Raw genomic sequence first — 23,036 nt, 5'->3', positions numbered from 1 at the left:
CTTTAAACATAAACAATGTAAAATAAACAGATCATTTAATTACACCTTTTGGATTTTGTTTTGACTTACTGGTGATTTTGAAAGCAGGCAATTCATCATGAAGCTTATAACCACTGCACATCTTCCAATTAATGCAAAATTTTATTATTATTTTTTTTAACTTGCATTGCTAATGGCACAGAGTTGCTTGAGTTGGTAATGTAACACACTGCAATAGCTAATTTTGAATGTCCAGTTCTTGCATGTAGACTGTACCATGACCTGTCCATGGCAATCAAGCAGTTCAGAAATACAGTCAATTTCAGTTACTAACAGCTTTCCTTTGGTATGGCATTTCTTTTAACTTTTGTAACCTATACAATCTTCCTACAGCAATTCTTTAAAGGTTATCTAGAGTAAAGTATAAAAGGATTCGGAGTATTTTTTTTCATTCCTGATTCCCTTTGTAGCCTAGAAATTGAAATGCAGTGTACCCACCAATGTACAGTGTTGACTGCTAAAGTTTTTTTTAGGCTTTAAGTGATTATAGCAATATAATTTCCTTTATTTTTTCATGTTCAGGAAAGAGAAGTCTTTTTCTAATGTCATCCTGTTAAATTCTTTGGAATGCCTTGTTGCAAGAATTCAACTAAATAGGATTTAATATCCTGTTAATTTAATAGATATTTGCCTCTAAAGTTCATATCTGGATCTTTAAAAGATAACATATTAAGACATTATTTTTTTCAGCTCTTGTGTACAGTTCCAGTGCCCTACTAGATTTCACAAAATAATCAAGACTGGAATTGCTATGGACTTGGTTGGAAAACAAACTCTTTGTTGTGTTTCAGGATCAACAAGGAAGTGTTTGCTGTTCAGGTTGGTAGTATTCTTTTTTCTTCATTTCTTACTAACCCAAAGCTGCAGCAGGGCACTAAAAGGGTGGATGGGTGGACCAAGCCAATGGCCACAAGTCACAAGCTCCCGCATCCTGACGCTGGTGTTGGCAACCACCAACAGCACCATCCAGTTTTTTTAATGCTCAGCTCCATTTTCAAAATGAGAAGACAAGGGTAACCCATTTTTTACGGAGATAACAAAAATTTACTAATTCACCTTGAAGTTCTCTAAACCTCCTGTTCACATGGTTTTACACATAAGTGATCCTCCCATATGCAATATCCTATAGCCTTTCACCTTTCTCATCCTTCCTAATTCTAGCAGTAAAACCTCTTCCTTCTCATCTGATGTATTATTCATACTATTTTTATATGACATCTTTCCTAGGTAGTCTTCTTTAATCTACACTAAATACAGCCCTTCACAGCAGTGAATACCATACCTGAAAAACTAAAAATAAGCACAAACTACTAAGAAAAACATTTGTAACAACAAAGCAATGCAATATTAATATTAACACAAAAAGCTTCTTAGTAGCTAGTGTGTTTCCCTCCAAAAGGCCAGATTACATCTTTATTTTTTCATTTTATCCTTCCTTCTTGCACCATTTGGTCATTTCAGTTTTAAGAGATATGGATTTTAAATAGGAATAATTTTTTAGCTTTCTAAGATGTCTCAGTTTGGTTCCTTCCACTATAGTTATGACTGCAAAAGTTGCTGTGAATAGAGAAATACCAAGAGTTGGCAAAGAATAAAATATTTCCTATGCTGCCTTGTAGAGCATTTTGCAACGAAAGACAATCTATAAGCAGACACCTGCTATATTCAGAGAAGGCTCTGAAATTTGAATGTTGCCGTTTTTGACTTTAGCAAATACTTTGCATTCATGGACATCCTTCCCCAAACAGTGTTCATCTCCAATAATCTATGACTTCAATGAAGCCAACCACTACAAATCAATGAACTGGAATCTCTGCATAGTTAGTAATAGTTTAATTTGTACCATTAGTGCTCTTTCAACTATTTTGTTGATGAGAAAATGTTCCAAAACCAGAATGCTTTGAAGAAATAGCACTGAATAGAAACAGCGAGGAACAGGTGGCATCAGTTCCAACCGGTCACAGACAGTGATTAGAACTGATTACTGATCTCTCTTTTGAGATCTGTTCCTCCAAATGAAACCAGAGGCAGGATTTCTGGTAAATATATTTTGTTCAACACCAAAATATTTTGAGGTCAAAACTCAATACTCTTTCTCCCTGGGCACTTGCAAGGGTATATGTAGTTCCAGGTTAGGCTCATTACTGGATGTGCACTTGTTTTTTATGTGCAGCCAATTAATGGTTATAAAGATTAACATTTTTTCTTAACATTTTCTTTTTTTCTTAATAAAATGACATAACATGTAGACTTGCATTGCCTTTAGAATAAAAAGCACTTTTTTTTTTTTTTTCCTGGGCTACGTTTGTGACTTAGTATGCGATGTTGTTCCTCTTGGATGCACCACAGCTAAACTGTCTCCATTAGAGATATTCTGCTGTTCATCTCTCAGTGTCACACGGACAGGTGTTTTATGTTAAAATGGCGGATAAATCGTGCAGTCCTGGCTTTGCAGAGCCTATAGGGCTGAGAATTTATGCTGCAGGGGAAAAGAAAAAAAAAAAAAAAAAGTGGAAAAAAAAGTACATCATTATTATGGATAATGCAGATTTGATTTTCAAAGTAGAGGGCACTGCTTTAGAAGACTCATGCTGTGTTTTTTTTAAGGAGGTCGATCTGAGTTGGCATCTGGAAACTGTAGTCCAGCAGGACCGAGAGAAATGTTTGCTTCATGACTAAACATGCTGACTAATAGTCTGCGCTTTAATTGGTCTGGGTCAAATCCTTACAGGGAAATGGGCAAAAGTCTCTTCTTGACCTTGGTGCAGAAGATTTATCGCTAGGGTTTGATTTTTGAACAACCTGGGGGCTTCCAGGAGGACATGGAGGTGATTTCTGTACTTAGAAACAAACGCACTCTGCGTGCTGCCTGCCCAACCTGGCTGCCCCCCAGTTAGCCGGCAGCCAGTCGCCCATCCTTCCCATGCCTCGCAAAGCCAGCGGCCTCGCTTTTAGGGATTTCAAGCCGCCCCGAGGGCAGCCCCTTTCCTTTCCCCTGGCCGGCCCGGGGAGTTCCCCTCGCCGTGCTGAGGCGGCCGGCACCACGGCTGCTGCTGGAGGCCGGCCGGGCGAGCGCCCCGTGGGGCGGGCGGAGGCGGGCCGAGGCGAGGGGCGGTGTCCGTGGAGGGCCGGGCGGCAGCGGCCCGTGAGGTATCGTGGAAGGGCTGGGGGCCGAGGGGACACAGCTGTCACCGGGAGCTCAGGGGGAGACTCCAGTCCCGGCTGCGGGCAGCGGCCCTGCACCGCGGGGCTGGCTCGGCCCGGCCCCGGCCCCAGTGGGAGGGGAGGGCGGGCACGGCCGGGCAGGCCGCGGAAGTGAGCCGGGGGAATGGCGCCGGGGGAAGGCGCCCCGCTGGAAGGGGTTCGGAGCTTGTTCCGCCGAGCTGCCGGGCGTCTGGCCTGAGGGAGGGCCGGGGGGCTGCCCACGCTGCGGGTCGTGGCTCCCGCAGGGTGCACGCCTCTTGGGGCATGCTGGTGTAAACAGGGGAAGCCAAATCTGGTTGGGTAGCAGGCTGAGCTGCCCCTTTTTCCATGCGGTTTGATACTGCTTAGTGAAAATACTGCCCGAAGAACATTTTTCAAAAGTATTCATGTCCAGGAAGAGGAGAAATATTTCTGTAGCAGCTAGTCGGTGGGCTCAGAGTCACCAGAGGTCATCACTGTGCCACCACGCCACCACAGAACTGACAGGAGTCACCTGAAATAAGGATGAAAATACCCACCCTTAATGGCAAATAGAATATAGGAGAAGCATGCAAATAAGCCATGTGACATGCAGCCTCTAAAAATACTAGCTTAATGAGCAATTTCAGATCTTGACAGCAGTGTGGATCAGCCTTGAGTTGAAAGCTCTCAAGGGCAGGTTTTTTGGTTTCATAGCTGTCTGTAAGGACTGTAGCAGCATGTTGCTGTTAAGTGAACACAATTACATCATAATTTGTCATCTGCAACAGAACATGGTGGCGCTTTTCTGAGGAAACAGTGAAAATGCAGAACAAACATCTAGTGAGATAAACCGTTGAAGTTAGTGGGATAAGGCCAATGTATACCAACAATATTTTATTTACTCTGCAGCTCAGAAACCCTGAAATGTCAGGAAGGGCTACTTACTGAAGAACCCCCATCAGTAACAACGATTCCACTTGTCTCTGCTTCAAGTTTCAGATACTTCTGACATCCTGGCAACTTCAGTAAGTGCTTCTGGTTTGGCATTTGTTAGCTGTAAGCCACTGGTGGCACATATGCTGTTAGTTCATCTGGCAATTCTACAATGAAAACAAAAGGCGGCTTTTAGTGAACCCTCTGAAAATCCCAGAACAAGACAGAGTTAATGCCCAAGTATGTGCAAAAAAGTGAAGTCGATTTAATGCTGTGTACCAGTTCATTATTTGCTCTCGACATTGGATCATATAATCATAGAATAATTTTAGTTTGGAAGGGACCTCTGGAAGTCATCTAGTTCAATTCCTCACTTAAAGCACTGCTATCAGCAAAGTGCATCAGGTTGTTACAGGCCTTGTCCAGCTGAGCTTTCTCTTGAAGTCATTAAAATTGAGTTGAAAGTTGGCCCTGGTATTTAGCCAAATTTGGAGACCAAGTGCCCAAAACCTTGGAGAGTTGCAGAGTTTTCATCAGCCTGAAAAAGCATACTCTCCCTCAGTTAATTGAAAGTTGTGTTTCTTTTCCATTTTTGGTGTCATAATTCTAGTTTTCCAGCTGTGCTAATCTTAAATGTGCACAATATGGAGATTTTAGAGATAAAAAGCAGACAGTTATTTTGCCCTTCAGCACACAGATTTTCTCTTAGTAGGTAGAAAACTGAAATATTTTTAAAGTTTATCTGTGCATTAATGAAAACAGGCTGATAAACCACTTTAAATTTGAAAGGATATTAATACTTTACCTGCATAAAAACTCACTTAAGAGCTAAAGAAACAAGTCAGGTATTCAAAATGCTGCAGTGTAATCAGTTTTATTACTGTCTTTGACAGTGTGTGAGGGTTTTTCTTGTGCAAAAGCCACCTCTTGTACATTACTTGTCTGCAAAAAGAATTTGGTATATTCACTCAGTGAATCAAGTTTGATGGAATGAAGATAGCTAATGTAAGCCTTTATCTGTCTTCATCATTATTGTGGTATCACAGTGTTTCTCAGCCTTTGAAGAAATCTTTGTTCAACAAAGTTCAAAGTTTGAAGTTCATCTTTGAAGAAGTCCCAACATTATTGCACTTCAATGTGTCTGTGGGTCCCAGGCAAAACAGGGCCTTTCCAGCTTCTGAGACTGAAAAGTAGGGTCCTTTAAGTTGCAGTTTTCTGAATTAGATTGGTATTAGTTAATACTCTACATGTTTAATTCTGCTCTCTGATTTCAGAGTCTGTCAAGACTTGCAGCAAAACAACCCAGCAAAAAGAGACGCCTTCAGAGCAAAAATGATCATTGGAAAAGTTTACAATACCATTAACATCAGCAATGGAACAGATCTTGCTATTGGATTTACTTCTTCTGCAGTAGCTGTCCTTCTCTTTGGGACAAACTTTGTGCCTGTTAAAAAATATGACACTGGTGATGGTAAACTTGTTTCTATTTTTACTTATTTGTTTTTTGTTGGTGTTTCTATTTTGGTGGTGCTTGGGGTTTTTGTTTTGTTTTGCTAGTTGGAATAATATTTTACTAGCACATGTAATTGTTTCTATAAATAGGTTTATAATATCATCACAGTCTTGATCCATGGAACATGTTTCAATTTTCTCTGTTCCTGTTACGGTATAAAGAAATAAGGTATTGGTTCTGGATATGGCAAATCTACTTTTGCTGTATACTTCAACAGACACAGACACAGATTTCTAGGTTGGAAGAGACCTCAAGATCATCGAGTCCAACCTCCGACCTAACACTAAGTACTCCACTAAACCATATCGCTAAGCTCTACATCTAAACGTCTTTTAAAGACCTCCAGGGATGGTGACTCCACCACCTCCCTGGGCAGCCCGTTCCAATGCTTAATAACCGTTTCGGTAAAGAAGTACTTCCTAACATCCAACCTAAAACTCCCCTGTCGCAACTTTCGCCCATTCCCCCTCGTCCTGTCACCAGGCACGTGGGAGAACAGACCAACCCCCACCTCTCTACAGCCTCCTTTAAGGTACCTGTAGAGAGCGATAAGGTCGCCCCTGAGCCTCCTCTTCTCCAAGCTGAACAAGCCCAGCTCCCTCAGCCGCTCCTCGTAAGACTTGTTCTCCAGACCCCTCACCAGCTTGGTCGCCCTTCTCTGGACTCGCTCGAGCACGTCCATGTCCTTCCTGTAGCGAGGGGCCCAAAACTGAACACAGTACTCAAGGTGCGGCCTCACCAGAGCCAAGTACAGGGGCACAATCACTTCCCTAGACCTGCTGGCCACGCTGCTTCTTATACAGGCCAGGATGCTGTTGGCCTTCTTGGCCACCTGAGCACACTGCTGGCTCATATTCAGCTGCCTATCAACCAGTACTCCCAGGTCCTTCTCTGCCAGGCAGCTTTCCAACCACTCATCTCCCAGCCTGTAGCTCTGCTTGGGGTTGTTGCGCCCCAGGTGCAGGACCCGGCACTTGGCCTTGTTGAACTTCATACAGTTGACCTCAGCCCATCGCTCCAGCCTATCCAGATCCTCCTGCAGAGCCTTCCTGCCCTCGAGCAGATCGACACACACACTTAGCTTGGATGTAATGTAATGATGATTTCATGAGCGTGTCACAATAGAAAGCAAAATGTCCTTTCTTTTACCATCATAGGGATTCTCTGACACATACGCTGTTATTTATACTGTAAAAGTTGTTGGACTTTGGAGATTACTGCTCTTCAAACATGGACCTAGGATAATATGAAAACAATCAAAAATGGAAATGTTGATATTTTTATCTAGTTAACCCAGTAAGAGGAAATATCACTTCTATTTCCTACTTAGAATTTTATCACTTCATCATTCTAGATTCATGTTGTGTTTGCATGTCTATTTGAAGCATAGTCAATTACCAGATCCCTAGAGGAATAAATCTGCCATTATGTTATCGTAATACTAGTATCTGCATTACAGACTGCAGAGCCTCTCTCTCTTCTTTGTGCCAAATACAGTCCTAACAGGACACGGCTGGTTTAAAGAGAAAGTGTTAGGTCAGCTGGCGTAAAGTTAAATGATCTGCTTGGTTGACCCGTAGAGAATCTATAAATATAGGAGAAATCTGTCCAAACTCTGTCATTCTCAATGTTTTGGGTTGGTGGAAAAGCCTGAGCTTGGAGCTTTGAAGGAGTTTTGTCTTGTTCAGTCATCTGTGCTAGCTGATACTGGGTTAGTGAGAGAAACTTGAAGTAACTTAATATCCTCTTTGTCAGAAACACGTCAGAATTTTCAGGCATTTCACTATCAGGGCCTGTGTAAACTTTGCCCAGCAAAGTGTCTTCTGTATAAAGAGTGCATAGCAGGAAATAGGTTGACCAAATTTTAACACCCAACCCTAAAATGCATCCTTTGAATATATTGTAACATGGTTCCCTGAAGCTCACAAAGGAGGTGTCCAAGTTCATTTTTTCTGTATCATTTAAGCTAAAATGTACTATATTAAAGAGGTAAGAGACTCACACTTGCAGTGTTCTATTAATTCTCTCTTGTGTGCATTTGATTTTTTCATAGGCATGTTTTTCCAGTGGATTCTCTGTGCTTCCATATGGATAGTTTCTTTGGTGGTCAATTTAATCCAGAATTGCCCTCGTTTTTGGCCTCTGGCTATGGTTGGGGGTTTTGTGTGGGCTACAGGTAAGGATTCTAATTCTTGAAACACAAAGTAATCCTAACTCATCGTAAAGACTTTTCCATATATAAGGTAGTTATTTGGCTTTTCCAGTCTTGGTATTAAAAAAGCTTTACGCTTACAGAAAATATTATTGTGATTAATGATGTTCTCCATGTTGGATGGCCCTACTTAATGTATTTTTATTTATAAGCAGCGAATTCACACCAAAAATTATTTTTAAAATGGTTTAATTTAATTTTTAAAAACTCTATTGCCTACTAACTTGTAGTTGCCTAAATTGTTTTCCATTCTGAACAGTCTCAGAATCTAAAGCTAAAATAAGCAAGACCACAGTCTAGCTTTTGACTGATTTGTTTTATTTTATTTTATTTTTATTTCAGGCAATGTTACTGTTGTCCCTATTGTTAAAACCATTGGCTTAGCTCTTGGTCTTTTGATATGGGCTTCTTTTAATTTGCTGACAGGCTGGGCGAGTTCAAGGTCAGTATGCTTAAGTCATACATTAGTAATGATTCCATTTTTTTGCTAATAAAAAAATATTAATCAATAAAGAGGATTAATCATACATAAAAGGTATTTTTCCTTCTCATTGGAAAGTACTCAGGTTAATTATTTTATCTTTTTGTGTTTCCTCTGCCTCAATAGGAACAAAAATGCCCAGTCATGTTCATTAACATATTTGAGTAAATAAATAATGTATTTGTTTACATCAAACTAGTACTAGTATTTTTTCTTCTACAGCATGGGCTGATAGAATAATTTAAATTAGCCTTGATTTTTAAATACCCAGATTCAAAAAAATCAATCTCAATTAAATTAAAGACTTCTTTATTTTTATAATAAATGTAGTTTTTTGCAAGCCAACTGATGCAACAATCCATAATATAAACTAATATATTGCTAATATAAACTTAAGCAGAAATATTTCTATGAGTAAAGATTTTCAAGACTATGTTATAATTTAGGTATTTTGTATGCAGTCAATGCAGCTATGTGTAACTAGTTAAATATTCCAGATTTGGTTGGTTTGGAATTGACCCAGAAGAGGTATCAAGACCAGTCTTAAATTATATTGGAGCTGGGCTTTCATTATTAAGGTAAAAACTTATAATTAATTTCTCTAACATAATTTATATTTAATAATCAGAGGAACAATTTAACCAAAGTGTAAAAGTATTGAAGTACTTTTTTTGCAAATTGATTTACAACAAAATTCATGAGTTGTCTATACCAAGCTTGTCAGTGCTACATTTCAGAATGGAAACATGCACATTTTCCAGTATAGTGGTGAAATGATTATTAATAAACATAGAAGTCTGTTTTTATGCTGGTAGGCACGTTCAAGGCAAAGCTGTGGTGCACTAATCCTCTCCCTAGCCAGATTGTTCAACTGGTTCACTTCAACCAAAGTTTGAGAGGGTGCTGAAACTAACTAGAAAAACCTTGGTGAGAAAACATCTGTGAGATTTCTGTTCTGACTTAACTCAGTTGCCAGTACAAATTCTTCCTCTTAACAGGAGAATATCCCCCAGATCCTTTCAGGTCCATAAAAAGCCAGAGACTATGCCTTATTTCTTGTGCTTAGTAACTCCCTGTCTACCTGACCACCACCACCAATTCCCAAATAGTAACTTCATGATCTTCAGAAGGACTTCTACTTATTATTTGTTTACTATTTGTATTAGTGCAGATTTTGGCCTAAAACACAGAGGAAAAAGGGTCTCTGTTATATAGCAGTGTCCTTGCTTTCCAGCTGGGTGACCAGGGAGGTCTTTCCAGGAACAGAAAGGTGGCCCCGAATCCTAGGGACGGTGGACAGTAGGCTTTCCGTAAGCATGCTAAGCATATCCACAAAATACTTTCAGGAAAAGAAGAGTGTTAAGACCATGGAACCCATTCTTGATGGCTAGGAGAGAGTTGCTGCCCAAGATTGATGAATTTCACTTCCACTCCTCCCTGAGAATCTGTAGCTTTTTACCCATTACCATTATATTTAGGGCATGATTTTCAGAGGTACTCACAAAATAGTAGGAGTGCTGTTATTCCTGCCTGATGAATTTATGTAGCTCACCAGCTGCTTCCTGCCTATTTCTGAGATATCACAAAAAGTGATCAACAAGGAAAAAGATCCTGACCAAACATGCTTTCCTGGCAAAGCTGCACGTGTTGCTCTGTAGAGCTCAGAAGCCTGTTTTTTAGTTTTAGCCTCCTGTGCGGGACCTGTACATATTTGCCTCGTCCCTCTGGAGGAAGCTGGCACCTTTTTGTATCTATCCTTATTCCTTTAGCAGGAGATGAATCACTCTTCAGATGGAGGCATTTTGCTTATGGCTATACAAAGAATTAGTAAATCATTAAAATACCTTGCTTAAAAATAAAAACCGGAATCTGTCAGTTCTGATTACACACACACACCTGATTTCCAGGAGTGGGGTGTAAAAGCTTTCTTCATTTTATTAACTCAGTGCACTGGAGCAATCAATACCCCTTCTCCTTCCACATATGCATGAGGCCCTGTGGGAGCAGTGTTCTCCCACTTGGATACAACAAAAAGCTCAAGACTATCAGTTTTCCCTGAGCACAAATCCAATTCTGTGCAGGTTTAAGTTGTTCCATATAGAATTTTCATGCAGATGTTCGACTATATGTGGTTCAACAAAGGGCACTGTTAATAACACAACTGTTGTTAGCACGTGGCTGTAACTACACACCATAAAAAAGAAACATTTCAATCCTATTATATAGAAGAGAGAATTATAAAGTGATAACGACTAATCTGTTTGTTTACTTTTGCTGAAGTGGTTTGTTAAGACTGTTCAGAGCAACTGCATTGTAAAAATATATTGAAGTAAATCTCTGGACACTAAATGTTATGTCCTCATGAGCTGACTTGCGGTATTCATTGATGTATTCTTTTCTTCTGAGTGCTGTCATATTTCTTTTTATAAAAACTGAAGTCCAGAGTTCTTCAGCTTCATTAGAAAGAACGCCATTACTGAGAGAAAGTGTAAGTACTCTACAGTTGTTATTCTGCAGCTGTGAAAATACACATACATGTTAAACAAACAAAAATTGCTTAACGTTAACTGGTTTTCATAGGATATTGATTGTATTTAATTTGTGGATCTTGTATATTTAGTTAAATGTGAACAGCAGAAAAGGCTTTCCCAAGTGTTCTTTCTCTATTGTCAGCCTTATATGTGACTTGTAAGCCCTTATGGCAGAGGCTATATTAAAGACAATGTGCATTTTTCCTTTCTGAAAAGAAGTAGTAGTTTTAGAAGAAGAATTTATTAGAAGAATAGGTTTTAGCTATAAAAGTAGGAGAATGCTTAGAGGAAATGCAACAGAGTGTACAAGTCTTATCCACCAGATTTTTGCCTTGTTCCAGAGCCAAAGGACTGTCAGAAGTCCCTGGTTCTCAGCATTGGCTGTGGCACTGGTTGGAGGCCAAAGACAGGTGCCAGACTGGGCTCCCAAAGAAGTGACAGCCAAAATCCACAACAATAGCTGGAAAACAGGAGGCTCCCAATAGAATTCCCTGTTCCTGCCCTTATTCTTGTAGGTCAGTGATGCATCAAAACTCAATTGCTACCTGAACATAGAGCCCCTGAGAGTTTTCTTGCTGTGCTTGGTGATCGTGATCTCTAGAGGTCCCAATCTACCAGAGCACATCTCAGAAGATAAACTGCAGGATTAGAAGAAAGGAATGTTGCAATCTCTTTACATTGCAGATCAGGGTATTATTTTCTCTGTTGGCAAATGGTCCTAGTATTCTGACAGTAACACCAGAGCTATCAACAAAAGGCAAAACTGCATCATAAATAAAATCTATACATTAAATCATTCATCATATTTAGGGAAGGGCAAGTTTTGAAAGGCAGACCTGCATGTAGATTTAAAAAAAAAAAGTTAATGAGTGCTCTATTATGTAGTAAACCCCAAATACATAGCCAAAAACTTAGAAACTTTGTGGTAGGTAGATCCAATTATTACTGCTTTTTTTATTTCCAAACTTATTTTTCTTTTTTATTCAGAGCATTTCTGTCAAATCTTGTTTCTCCTTCCATTATCGTTTTCTTAGAGCAAAACCACTGTATTAATACATTTGAGATGCTGTTTTTTATTAAAAAAAAAGAAAAAAGATTGAGTGAAACCTCTTGTTTTTCTGCAGTCTGTTAATGCTTCTGAAGAGATCTCTGATGAGTCATGGGTGAGCAGACTTTCTCCAGCAAAAAAAAGACTCATGTAAGTCATTAGCAGTTCTTTTACTGATGCAGGTCAAGTAGCCAGAGAAAGTAATATAACACAGAGTAAGAACAGAATTTGCCTTCTAGTTTTCCTAGCATAGACATGTGTTCATAAATAATAGTTTTTAAAATACTAGCATACTATGCGTATCTCTGCGTATCTGATTAGCTGCTCAGCTAGTTGGATAATTTTCTTCTCACTGTTCAGTGTGCTATACCTTACCAAAGAACAAGATGTGCAAAGTAAATAGCAATAGCATTAAGTACAGAGCTGTTTCATAGCACCTGGTTGATTAGCACCCCAGCATAGAAAGAGGTCATGCTTCCAGGTGTGGCTTCCAGGTGAGTACACACCTGGAAAAGGTATTGCAGCATGGTTAGGAGACAGGAGAAGCGATCCAGGGTGGAAGCAGCAGCTAGCAAGGAGACAGTGTGGGGACTGGCGACAGCCAAGGACACAATCATCTGGAGGTGGAGAAGGGGAGCAAGGAAGCAATGATACTGGAAATCATTATAAAGAAAGTACGGACTGAAACAATGGAGCTGAGAGTGGGAGCATTTTAACTATATTTTTGTTAGTTTTCTCCCAGCTTCTCTCTTAGGCAGTATTGGTTAGTTATGTCTCTTGTCATGAATGTAGATTGCAGACTACTGGGGCAGGAGTTGTCTGTGTTACTTGGACACAAAGTGCAGGAAAACCGAATTACTGTTTTGAAAATTTTCTACACTAAAAAGTGCTAAAATACATCGTTTTTATAGCATTGCTACCAATTTTTGTAAGATTTTCAGGTTTTAACTGCAATACTGTATGTCTTGTGTATTGTCTACTTCCCTAATTAACAGTAGGCTTTTTTCTCTTTTTTTTTGCTCTTTTCAAAGAGGATGTAGCCTAGCTGTAGTGGCTGGGATACTCTATGGTTCCAGTTTTGTACCAGTACTTTACATCAAGGACCATGGAAGAAGAAATGAAACTATATACACAGGAGCAAGTCAATTTGGTAAAGGCTAATAGGTCACTTTTACTTTATTTCATTATTATGTTGTGGTTTTCTGCTTTCATAAAGGCACAGAGTGAAATTCTTCATACTGCTGGAAATACACAGTGGCAACTTACTAGTTCTGTACTATGTTACATGTTACTGAGTTGTTATTATAATACTAGCACTCCCTTTTTCCAAAAGGTGTATTAAACCATTAAAACAACGGTGGTAAACAGCCCAGAAGATAACATATTTATCTTATTTAACACCTTCTGAAACGTAGCTAACACTCTCAAAATACCAAGTTCATATGTTAGGAATATGAGGGGCAAAAGCTTATCGGTTGCTAAATTAGTAAAGGAAAAGGTTGAACATGATTGAAGAGCAGAAGAGAGATACAAAAGTTTAAGTAATTAAAATCATGTCAGTTTTGTAGTGGAAGCCATTTAATGTAGGTGTAATAGCTAATTTCGAAACATTTCTCAAGAAACATTTTCCTTAAGATTTAGGATATAATCTATCAAGTAATACCAGTGGCAGCTTAAGGCCCACATTCCACTGAGACAGCACAGTGCTGCCATTAACAAATGCTTATTGTAATGCATACAATTTCTCTTGGATATAGCAACTTACACATTTCCAAGCAAGACAAAACAGCTGTTATCATTACTGTATCTGTCTTTCCTGATGAGGAATTACAGGTCCAAGGAGATAGAGATCACCTTGCTACATGGCTCTGTTCTATCATGTTGAAAATGCTCTATTTAGTGCTTATCAAATCCATAAGGGATTTGTTATTGTTAATAAGTATAGTGGTCTAAATTATGATGCATCCTTCAAGATAAGGAAAGGACAAAACTGTGCTGTGTTTATCTTGCTTCGTATGTGCAGTTGTCGTGCCTCTAAAAGTACAGCATAAAGAAAAGAAGCAAGGCTTTACAACGAATGTAAATGTAGATAGTTAGGAGAGGATGTAATTATGTAAAACCCCTCCCTGCAGTTTTGTAGCTTCACCCAAGTATTTTCTTATGCTTTTAATAAATGAATTCAGTAGCTTGACTAATAGAGTTACAAAAATAACAACTAGCAGAAATGCATAAAAGCTTATGATAAATGCTAGGGTCAATGTAGCATTTAATTCATGTTTAATATGATATGTATGATTGACAAAATCCATCCAGAGCCAGACTGTTATCTGGGCTCATAACCACAATTGAATTTGAATTGTGGCATCTTACATGTGTTTTTTTTGTTTGTTTGTTTTTGTGAATGCCATCAGTGAAATAAATTTAGCTAAAATTATGAACTGATGTCTTAGACTAATACGATTTTTGCAATTTCTCCTTCAGATTTAGATTATGTTTTTGCACACTTCAGTGGAATATTTCTTACAAGTACCATCTACTTTTTGATCTACTGTGCCATCAGGAAAAATAAACCTATAGTTTATCCCCAAGCCATACTGCCAGGTATGTTTGTTAAATTAGGAATTCATTTCGGTTACTTCTTCTGATTCTTTTGCAGTGATTAGTTCAAGCTATATAAAGGAACTGTAGTTAGCCTCTGAAGTCTCTTCATTTTAATTTTTGTCTGTTCAGAAAGAGCAGTCCTACTAGGTTAATTAAGATTAGGAAACAATGATATATTCTTGTTCTAATCTGAAACGTGACATTGCAAACAATGCATTTTCAAAAACTCACTCTGTCAGAGAGTAGAGTATGTTGCCCAGAAAACTGCAATCTTTAATTATAATTTCCTACTTCAGTTGGAGTAGCTGATTTTATCCCTTGAGACTTGGTTTAGATTCTCAGAACCAGCTTGTTAAAGTAATTAAATAATAAACTATTCAATTTCTGTATTATGCTATTAATACAAATGTTTCACAGATTGCTGTCTATACTTTGCTGTACGTGTTTTTGATTTGGATTTATTTTTCTAGGGTTTGTTTCTGGTGTGCTTTGGGCAATAGCCAATTGCTGCTGGTTCATAGCCAATAACTATCTCAGTGCTGTGGTCAGCTTTCCAATAATTACCGCAGTAAGTACATAAAAAAATAAAATCTGTGACTAGAAATGCAGATCCCCACCCCCCACCCCCAGTAGTGAAAATTAAGTTGAAATTTTGACATGTCCAGATAATTTTTTTTCCAAAAGTATACATTACATGTTCTTTTGCTTGTCTGCGCTAGCATTTGTTTTTTTGGGGAACTTAAGAGAATGCGACAAGCACCATCTTGGCCAATGCCAGGCTTAAAAAGCAGGAGCTGAAAGTGTCGGTCTTCAGGTTATATAAAAACCAGTGCTCTTTGGCCAGAACTATTGTCAACTGAGGTGATAAAAAGAAGAAAAGTTACTTGCTTTCATCCCAGCAAGTATCTGTAGTTCTGGACTTTTTTGTTTGTGATTTTTATATTTTATCAGTCATTTTGCTTAATTAAGTTAGCTATTTTTTATTGTCACCGTTTTCAAATACACCAAACATTCTGTATCGCTGAGAATAATTTTCTTACAAAAACACAAGGAAAATAGGTTGGCCAATTTTGCCTGTGTTATTCCTGCTTTTGATACTGTACCTTTAAAACACTGTTAATGTTCAGAAGCCGCGTGAATTCCATCACTATGTAAAAATAAATTTTGCCTTTATTCTCTTGCCAGTCTGCTAGATGGTGCTGCAAAGCTAGATAACTTCTGGCAAATTAGAGTTCATGAGTATCACAAACAAAGTTCTGCTGAACAGCTGTATTTTGGAAGCAAACTAATGAAACAACATTAATAGGGATTAAGCTTTGCCTCAAGATGCAGTGAATCAGAATAAACTCTGCAGTATGCAATGGGAAAAAAAAAAAAAAAGACTTGGGATCATTCTAATTAGGAACTGAAGGATTAATAGAAAGCAGCTTTAGTAACTTTGTTTATCAGTATACCTAAAGGAGAAGGATGTAAAATAACTACATGAAAAATTGTAAGGACAGCACTGATGAGAAACTGCTTATCTGTGCTGCAGTTTTGGAACTCTTGCTTTACTTCACCCTAGAGAGAACTTCAAACAACATCCCTTTAACAATTTGCTTCATTTTAAAAATGCATTCCTCTAGCAGTGTAGGCTATCTAGAAAGTGAAGTAACACCTTAGTTGTTATTTAAATAATATTTGGCAATTTCACTAAGTGGCACGCACAAACACATTCAACATAATATTCTGTTTCCTGCTGGCCTAAATTTATGTCCCATCGGGTGTACTGAAGATGGAGGAAGTAAGATCACTGTCCAGACATCTGTCAAGTGTTTCTGAGAGCAGAGAGTTTTCGCTTCATATTCAGATAATATTTTCTCATCGGTCATGAGAATTCAGATCATTGCTCCCACAGGAGAAAAACTGTATTACTGGGAGTGCCTGGAAATCATCACTGTGTACCTCTTGTTTTCTCTTAGCTAGGAAATCTGTAAGACACCATCACAGATAAACAGCAGTTTTCCTGACCTGTCTTATCTGTCTGGCTTTGCGCTTTGTCCAGATGGCTGAAATACAGGAAATACATTTATGTTCCAGTTTCTTGATATCATACTGAGCAATAAAATCAAACTTTGTCAAGAGTGGTTAGTCCTGGTAATAGAGGAAACATTAGCAATATCCATGGTGGCTGCCAAGAAACCTGAATAGACCTCTGAAACAAGGTAACAAATGAAAACCTGTGGAGTTTGAACTGGTGAGGCCTATTATTTAGAGCCTGCTAAAAGAATGTATAACCGCCAGTGCAGACTCCACAGCTTAATTTAGGAAGAAATTATGCCCTCTCTTAAAAAAAAAAAAAAAATCTCTTTAGCCCTTCTTGGAGAATTTATTGTGTCTTACTTCGTAAAGACTTCAGCAATGTATATGCTTTTGCCATGAGTGCTGTACAGGATGGAGAGGCCTAAATTTGCTATCCAGATGAAATACAACTGCCCTAAAAACAATAATAGGAAGGTGGCACATTTTACATTTGTAATATACAAGTGAATTTTATTCTTTAGGGTCCTGGCCTTGTTGCTGCAGCTTGGGGAGTCCTCGTATTTAAAGAAATCAAGGTAATCTTACTAGGTTTCTTACCTAGTCTCTCTCCTCCTTGTCTCTAGTTCTCAGAACAGCATGATTTGGTATATAGCTGTATCTGTTAGATTTCTCCTCCTTACAAGTACTACATTATGAAGCTGAAAGTCATGTCATGCAATGCTAAGTTTTCCAAGAAAGATGAACTTTGAACAATTTTTACAGGAATGACGATTTGAATTCCATGACTATTAGCAGCAGTGGGAGTAAATAAAGACTGCAACGGGGTCAGGATGCCAAGCATAGCCTGAAAACAGTATTTATTTGAGCTAGCTTTCAGTGGGGGCAGGGGAATGAGCAGTCGTCCCAGTAATCACGTAGATCAGTAGTTAAGGAATTTAGGGTCAAATTCTCGAGAGGACCAAAAAATTAGGCTGAGGACAGTTGAGCCTGCTGATTACAGTACAGTGTAGAGATTGTTAAACTGATATAGCAGCGATAGCACAGAATGGGGTAATTTACTAGATGTTAACATGGCTAAAATTATTTTTCAAGTGGAATTTGAAGCATAGCAGTGTATGTCTCAGGTTCCCTTAACTAGTCTGGCCAAGATCCATTGATATCTATTTTGCCATTACAGATTATATCTGATATTTCTGATGACTATGTAAAATGCATTAGGCATCCTTGGAGCAGGAACTAGAAGTCCCCTCTCCCTCACTGCAGACAAATGTTGCAGCACACTAGAAGACTGTCGTGTTCATTATCCAAATCTTTGTGACTCACTCGGTCTTTCATCTTTTTCATACATATTAGAATAGTCTCAGCATAGATGCTTACTATTTAAATATCATCTGAAAACAGACTGAAGTCCTTTAAAAAGACTAAAAAAGAATTGATGAATTAATTTTATGAATGTTTATGAATGTGCATGGCATCATAGATTGCTTGTATTTAATTGTTTTGAACAACAAATGTTTCAAATATTGTATGAAATAAAATGCTATAAAATATGTTGTATGAAGTCAAATGCTAACATTTCATATAACGGGTGCGTTCATTTTGTCATAAATTAAATGAAACTTTATTTTACTTTTTTTTTGTGAAGTGGTACCTATTATGACATGATATTTTTCTTTTTCTCTCCACTTGGCCGTCCAGGGACTGAAAAACTACGTGTTACTCTCAGTAGCATTTTGTATCATTTTGGCCGGATCACTCTCCACAGCTTTTTCTAAAGTTTGAAGGGATCTTCTTACCAGTAGATGGTGCTACTGTCTAGTATAATCAGAAGGACACTGATGGTGTATCACAATAGGTATTTCCAAAATGTATGTCCAACATTTACCCTAACTTTCTTTGGGCAGGTAATAATCATTCCCACTTAGCATGAAAGAAAATCTGGAAATGTTTGCTTCCGCATCTTTTGCAAGAGCGGTTGTATCAAAGGTGTTCTTTTAAATAAAGCTCAGTGATTTTATACTTATGATTTTTCTGGTTTAGGTATGAAGCTTGCATCATTGTAAGTTCCAGTTCCTTTCTATGATGATGGATTAAAGGGATATTGATTCTTAGTCTGTTAGTAATCTGTATAGCTAATTCATTTTATTCCGAAATTCTTTCTTGATGACTTGATTATAACATGTCTTGAAATATTCTTTTTGGAACTGATACAAAGATGTGAAACAGTTTTTTGTTTTTTTTATTTAGAGGCATTGATCTTTAAAGTCACCATTTTACATAAAAACTTTATCTTCCAATCACATCAGAATTTTGAAGGAAATATGGGGGAAAAATGATAAAAATGTAACATAAATTACTAGTGTTTGCTTTAGATGCAAGAACATTATGTTGAAATCATGACCATAATACAAATAGTTGGGCATTTTGTTGTTTGTTGTTTTGTTTCGTGTTTTTAATTTGAGTTGTATGCAATTTTGCAAATAAACACTTCTTTTCTGAAACCAGTTATATTGCAATATGAGCTAAGCATGTAGTTCACAGTTTGTTTCCAGATCATTTGGGGCATTTTCTGAATACTTATTACTTATTTTTCTTTTCCATGTAGCACGATCAAAGCTTAAAAATTATATATGGTGAAGTATCATGCTAAGACTACCAAGTCTTTTTGCTACCCAAAGCAAGGTCATCTATATCTAAATCACTTCTGACAGTTGTTATCAAACTTGTTTATTTAAAAATAAGAAAGTGGTTTTACCATCTTTTTAGACAGACTACCCAGTTTCTAAGTATCTTTCCAGCTAGGAAGCTCTAATGTCCAAAGATGTCACTGTGAGCAGTGTTATGTCTGCTATTCAGTGACCATTGCTGACATGGAGAACCATTTGTTTTCTTACTCATCACAGCTTTCACACATGCAAAGCATGTTGTCTGAACCCACCCTTAGTCTTCTCTTCCACACATTAGATAAGTCCAGTTTCTGCACTTCTCACTTGTTTGGAATATGTACATCATTCTTTTTACTTCTTCCCAAACTCACTAAGTGGACTAAATCTGCCTAGAAAAAAACAGACGCAACACTCAGACTACAGTCATACAGAAAACAAGAACAGCAGCAATGGGATTTTTTTTTTTTCATCTAATTTACAAGCTGTTCATGATCATATATGATAGTATGACACTTTTTGCCAACACAGCTTGATATTGTAAGCATGTCTAGATTACATTCATAATTTCACCTTCCTTCTTTTCCACACTTCTTTGTCTACTACTTGGCAGATTTTATCTTAGAAGTGTTGCTTCACCCCCTTTTTTCCATCCTATTCCTATCCGAGTGTCAGAACGTGGTGTCTGACAGGCTTTTTTTTTCCCATCAGGCATTTCTCCAGTTTTGCTCCATATGTTAAGTCTGGCCTTCAACAAGTTTGCAACATTTTCCAGCCTGTTGTTATTTACAAATTTAATAAATATGATCTCTTAATTACTCTAAATCATTTATGAAAATGTTGTATGGTATTGGCCTGTACTCTCTTTTTTTTGGAATCTAAAGCAATCTTTTGACTCTGACAGGGAATTAATTGATTGCTCTCGTGAGTACAATTTCTCTTACTGTGATTTTATTTAGATTGCATTCTCCCAGCTTATATGTAACATCTGATACAGCTGCTGCAGTCAAGATGTATAATGTGTACCGCTCACAAGCCCTGCTATTACAGAGAAAGCAGGTCAGTTTGACTCAATTTCTTCTTGACAAGTCCTTCTAGATTGTTACTTACCTAACTGTTACTGTATTGACTCTGACAAGGAAGAGTACTTTGTTCAAATGTTTTTGAAAGAACTTGAATTAAATTGGACATTTATGATTTCCCTGGATGTGCTTCCCTTCAACTCCTGTATTCCTGGAATAACCCCCTATGCCAGAAAATTGCTAATAAAAAAAGGATTGGCAGAAACAAAAGACTCTGTTTTCAGGCTCCTCTGCTTTACAGGCATACTTTAATATGTCAGTTTTTTGCCAGTCAGTATTGAGTTCTTAAGTCAGCATTTGGAATTGTGTCAGCACTGACCGTGATCTGTTCAAGCAGGACTGAAGGAACAAGGGTGCTGGGCACTTCAGTTTGTAATGTCATTTTTGTATAGAGACAGATTCTCATTTATTTCCTAACATATTTATGAACACATACAAAAAAAAACAAGTAACTCACTATTTTGCTAGAATAATTACAATTCATTACAATATTTATAAAGAGAGCATGATTTTAGCACCAGTCCACCTTGACATGCCAATGGAATTGCTCAGGGAGGCTCACCTGTTTATTTTACTGCCTCTAGGTCACCTTCCACATTCAATTGAAGTCTGCAGGTACAGTCTACGCTATTCAATGAAGTATGCTTTTCACTAGTTTATGTTAAGTGAATTAGTACGGCCGTAGTATGGAAAAACGGTGGAACAATGTTCAACCAGACTTCTCAGGAAGGAGAACCGTGTCTGAATGGACTTGGACAGTGAACTAGCGTGCTCACACTACTACTTTCTGGGTAGAACTGGCTTTGAAGGAGTGTGTAAGACCAATACTGTACAACAGGTCTATCAGGCCCCAGAGATCCCTACAGCAACTTCAAGGGAGAAACAGGAGCAAGTAGGGTAAGGACTAAGGTCAAAAAGTCAACGTGCAAGAAACGCATTGCATGAATAAAAACTGAACTAAGCATCAGAAAACCAAAGATAGATTTTTGTAACAGAGCAAAGCTCTGGTGGTAGGAGAAAGGAACAGGGGCATATGAAGCTGCGTGAAGTTGCATCGAGTTCAGGTCCATCACATTGCAGAAGCAGTACGGTGCCTCCCAGTCACCTTCTGCAGCTGGGCAAGTCACAGTACCTGCTGAAAAGTCAGTGCAGAGGGACCATCATGCAACTGCTGGTCAGCCTGCACCAGCTCTGCTCTGCAATCTGTCCTCAGCTGTGCAAGGAATAAGCAAGCAGTGGTGCTTAAGCTGAATCACTGTGGGACCTAGTTTATCCTTAACCATAACCAAATGCATTAGGCTTTGGCTACCTCTGCACTATCCTGTTTTCTTTGGTGCTGTGAATATCCTGAGTGAATATATCTTGGGTTCTTCAGATTTTTATTCGCTCTCTTGAGGGATGCTCAATGTTCATGTTCATACATGATACAATGTTCATACCAGATGGGCCCAGCATTTGATTACTGAATATGATTTGATTACTGGATACGATAGGGAACAGTTAAATCTAACAGGGCAGAAGCACCTTTAAATTTCCCCGTTTCTACAGAGGGCCGGTCGGCTTTCTGAAACAAACCCCCCAAAAGTTCTCTCCTGTCCACAGAAATCACCATGTATGCAATTTGTTGCAGTCCCCAGTCTGTAGCAGATATTCTATTGGATTTGTCTTGCCTATAGGAAAAAAAAAAAAAAAGAAACAAAACAAAAAAAAAAAAAAGAAAAAAAGAAAAACACCTCTTTGCAGCTCTTTTCTGTGAAAAATCCCTTATGGTAATGCATCAGGATTTATGGTTTAAATATGTATTTATTCCAAAATATTTTCTCCTGATGTTCACTTGGAATATATTGGATAAATATTCCACTCATTTCTGAGATTTTCTTGTTCTTGAAGTTTTGAGTTTGAAGTAACATTGGTAGTGCTTTCATGTTAAAATGCTGGATTAACAGAGATCTGTTTATAGAGCTGTTTATACGCGACAGTCTGACAGCAAGTGTTTAATGAGAGAAAATTCTACAGCTGATACAAATGATCATGGCTCTGTTTATATCAGCAAAGCTGTGTGTTTTCATATCAGTAAAACAACTGGCCCAGAATGTTCCTTTTTTGTTGTTGTTTAATTTTTTTATTCGTAGCTGAAGGAAAAAAAAAAAAACAAAGTAGGACCAAGATGGAAGAATCATGTTTCTTTAAGAAAACTACAGTTTCACATACTTGTTTGGTCTGTTTAATAATTTCTAATAATATACTTCAACTTGCTCTAATAATTTTTCTCTGATCATCCTTAAAAGTGAGCTAATCTTTAAAATACAGGTAGACTGGGAGCTTCCAAATAAGATTTACTTGTTTATTTTGTGCATGGTGTTGGGAACCAGGAAACTCAGTATTAACTTTTTAGATTTCCCACAACTGTTTATTACCTTCTCTATATTCATCATCAATTCATTTTCCTGAGCTCAATGCCCTTCTTCCACTTTTTTTTTTTTTATCCCTTCACATTCTTAGTAAAAATGATTATTATCTGGAAAAAAAAATTAAATACATGGACTCCTATGTCTTTAAATGCAACCAGTGAAAACCAGCATTTTATTACCTCTATAGACATTTATATATTTTATCTACATCAAAATTTTATTTTTCAACCAAAATTCAAAGTTGATTTAATACCAGTTCAATGGTCTGACCTGATCTCTGAGTGGTTTTGTATCTGCCATGAAAGTAAAATGACAGTCAAGATGATGCATGCTAG

General features: G+C 38.0%; 1 protein-coding gene across 7 annotated transcripts in view; it reads left to right on the top strand.

Moving 5' to 3' along the window:
- The window catches only part of TMEM144 (transmembrane protein 144), a 34,298-nt gene extending 15,249 nt beyond the window's left edge, over nt 1-19,049 (top strand). For 2 of the 7 annotated variants that reach the window (XM_040555441.1, XM_040555438.1), the window contains 13 exons: nt 3,144-3,189; nt 4,114-4,229; nt 5,412-5,608; nt 7,704-7,826; nt 8,205-8,304; nt 8,841-8,921; nt 10,750-10,831; nt 11,999-12,072; nt 12,954-13,072; nt 14,404-14,523; nt 14,994-15,091; nt 17,067-17,120; nt 18,244-19,049. In XM_040555441.1, coding sequence (XP_040411375.1) covers nt 5,470-5,608; nt 7,704-7,826; nt 8,205-8,304; nt 8,841-8,921; nt 10,750-10,831; nt 11,999-12,072; nt 12,954-13,072; nt 14,404-14,523; nt 14,994-15,091; nt 17,067-17,120; nt 18,244-18,327 — 1,074 coding nt within the window. In that variant the 5' untranslated portion in view covers nt 3,144-3,189; nt 4,114-4,229; nt 5,412-5,469 and the 3' untranslated portion in view covers nt 18,328-19,049. Of the gene's footprint in view, nt 1-2,567; nt 2,868-3,143; nt 3,190-3,249; nt 3,355-4,113; nt 4,230-5,411; nt 5,609-7,703; nt 7,827-8,204; nt 8,305-8,840; nt 8,922-10,749; nt 10,832-11,998; nt 12,073-12,953; nt 13,073-14,403; nt 14,524-14,993; nt 15,092-17,066; nt 17,121-17,722; nt 18,087-18,243 lie in introns of those variants that run through there. The other 5 variants (XM_040555443.1, XM_040555439.1, XM_040555442.1 and 2 more) reach the window with 5 other exon arrangements.
- Nucleotides 19,050-23,036: the final 3,987 nt, after the last annotated feature.

This window comes from Cygnus olor, chromosome 4 (genome assembly GCF_009769625.2).
Source record: "Cygnus olor isolate bCygOlo1 chromosome 4, bCygOlo1.pri.v2, whole genome shotgun sequence".
Lineage (NCBI taxonomy): Eukaryota > Metazoa > Chordata > Aves > Anseriformes > Anatidae > Cygnus > Cygnus olor.
This window is presented reverse-complemented; position numbering and strand designations above follow the sequence as displayed.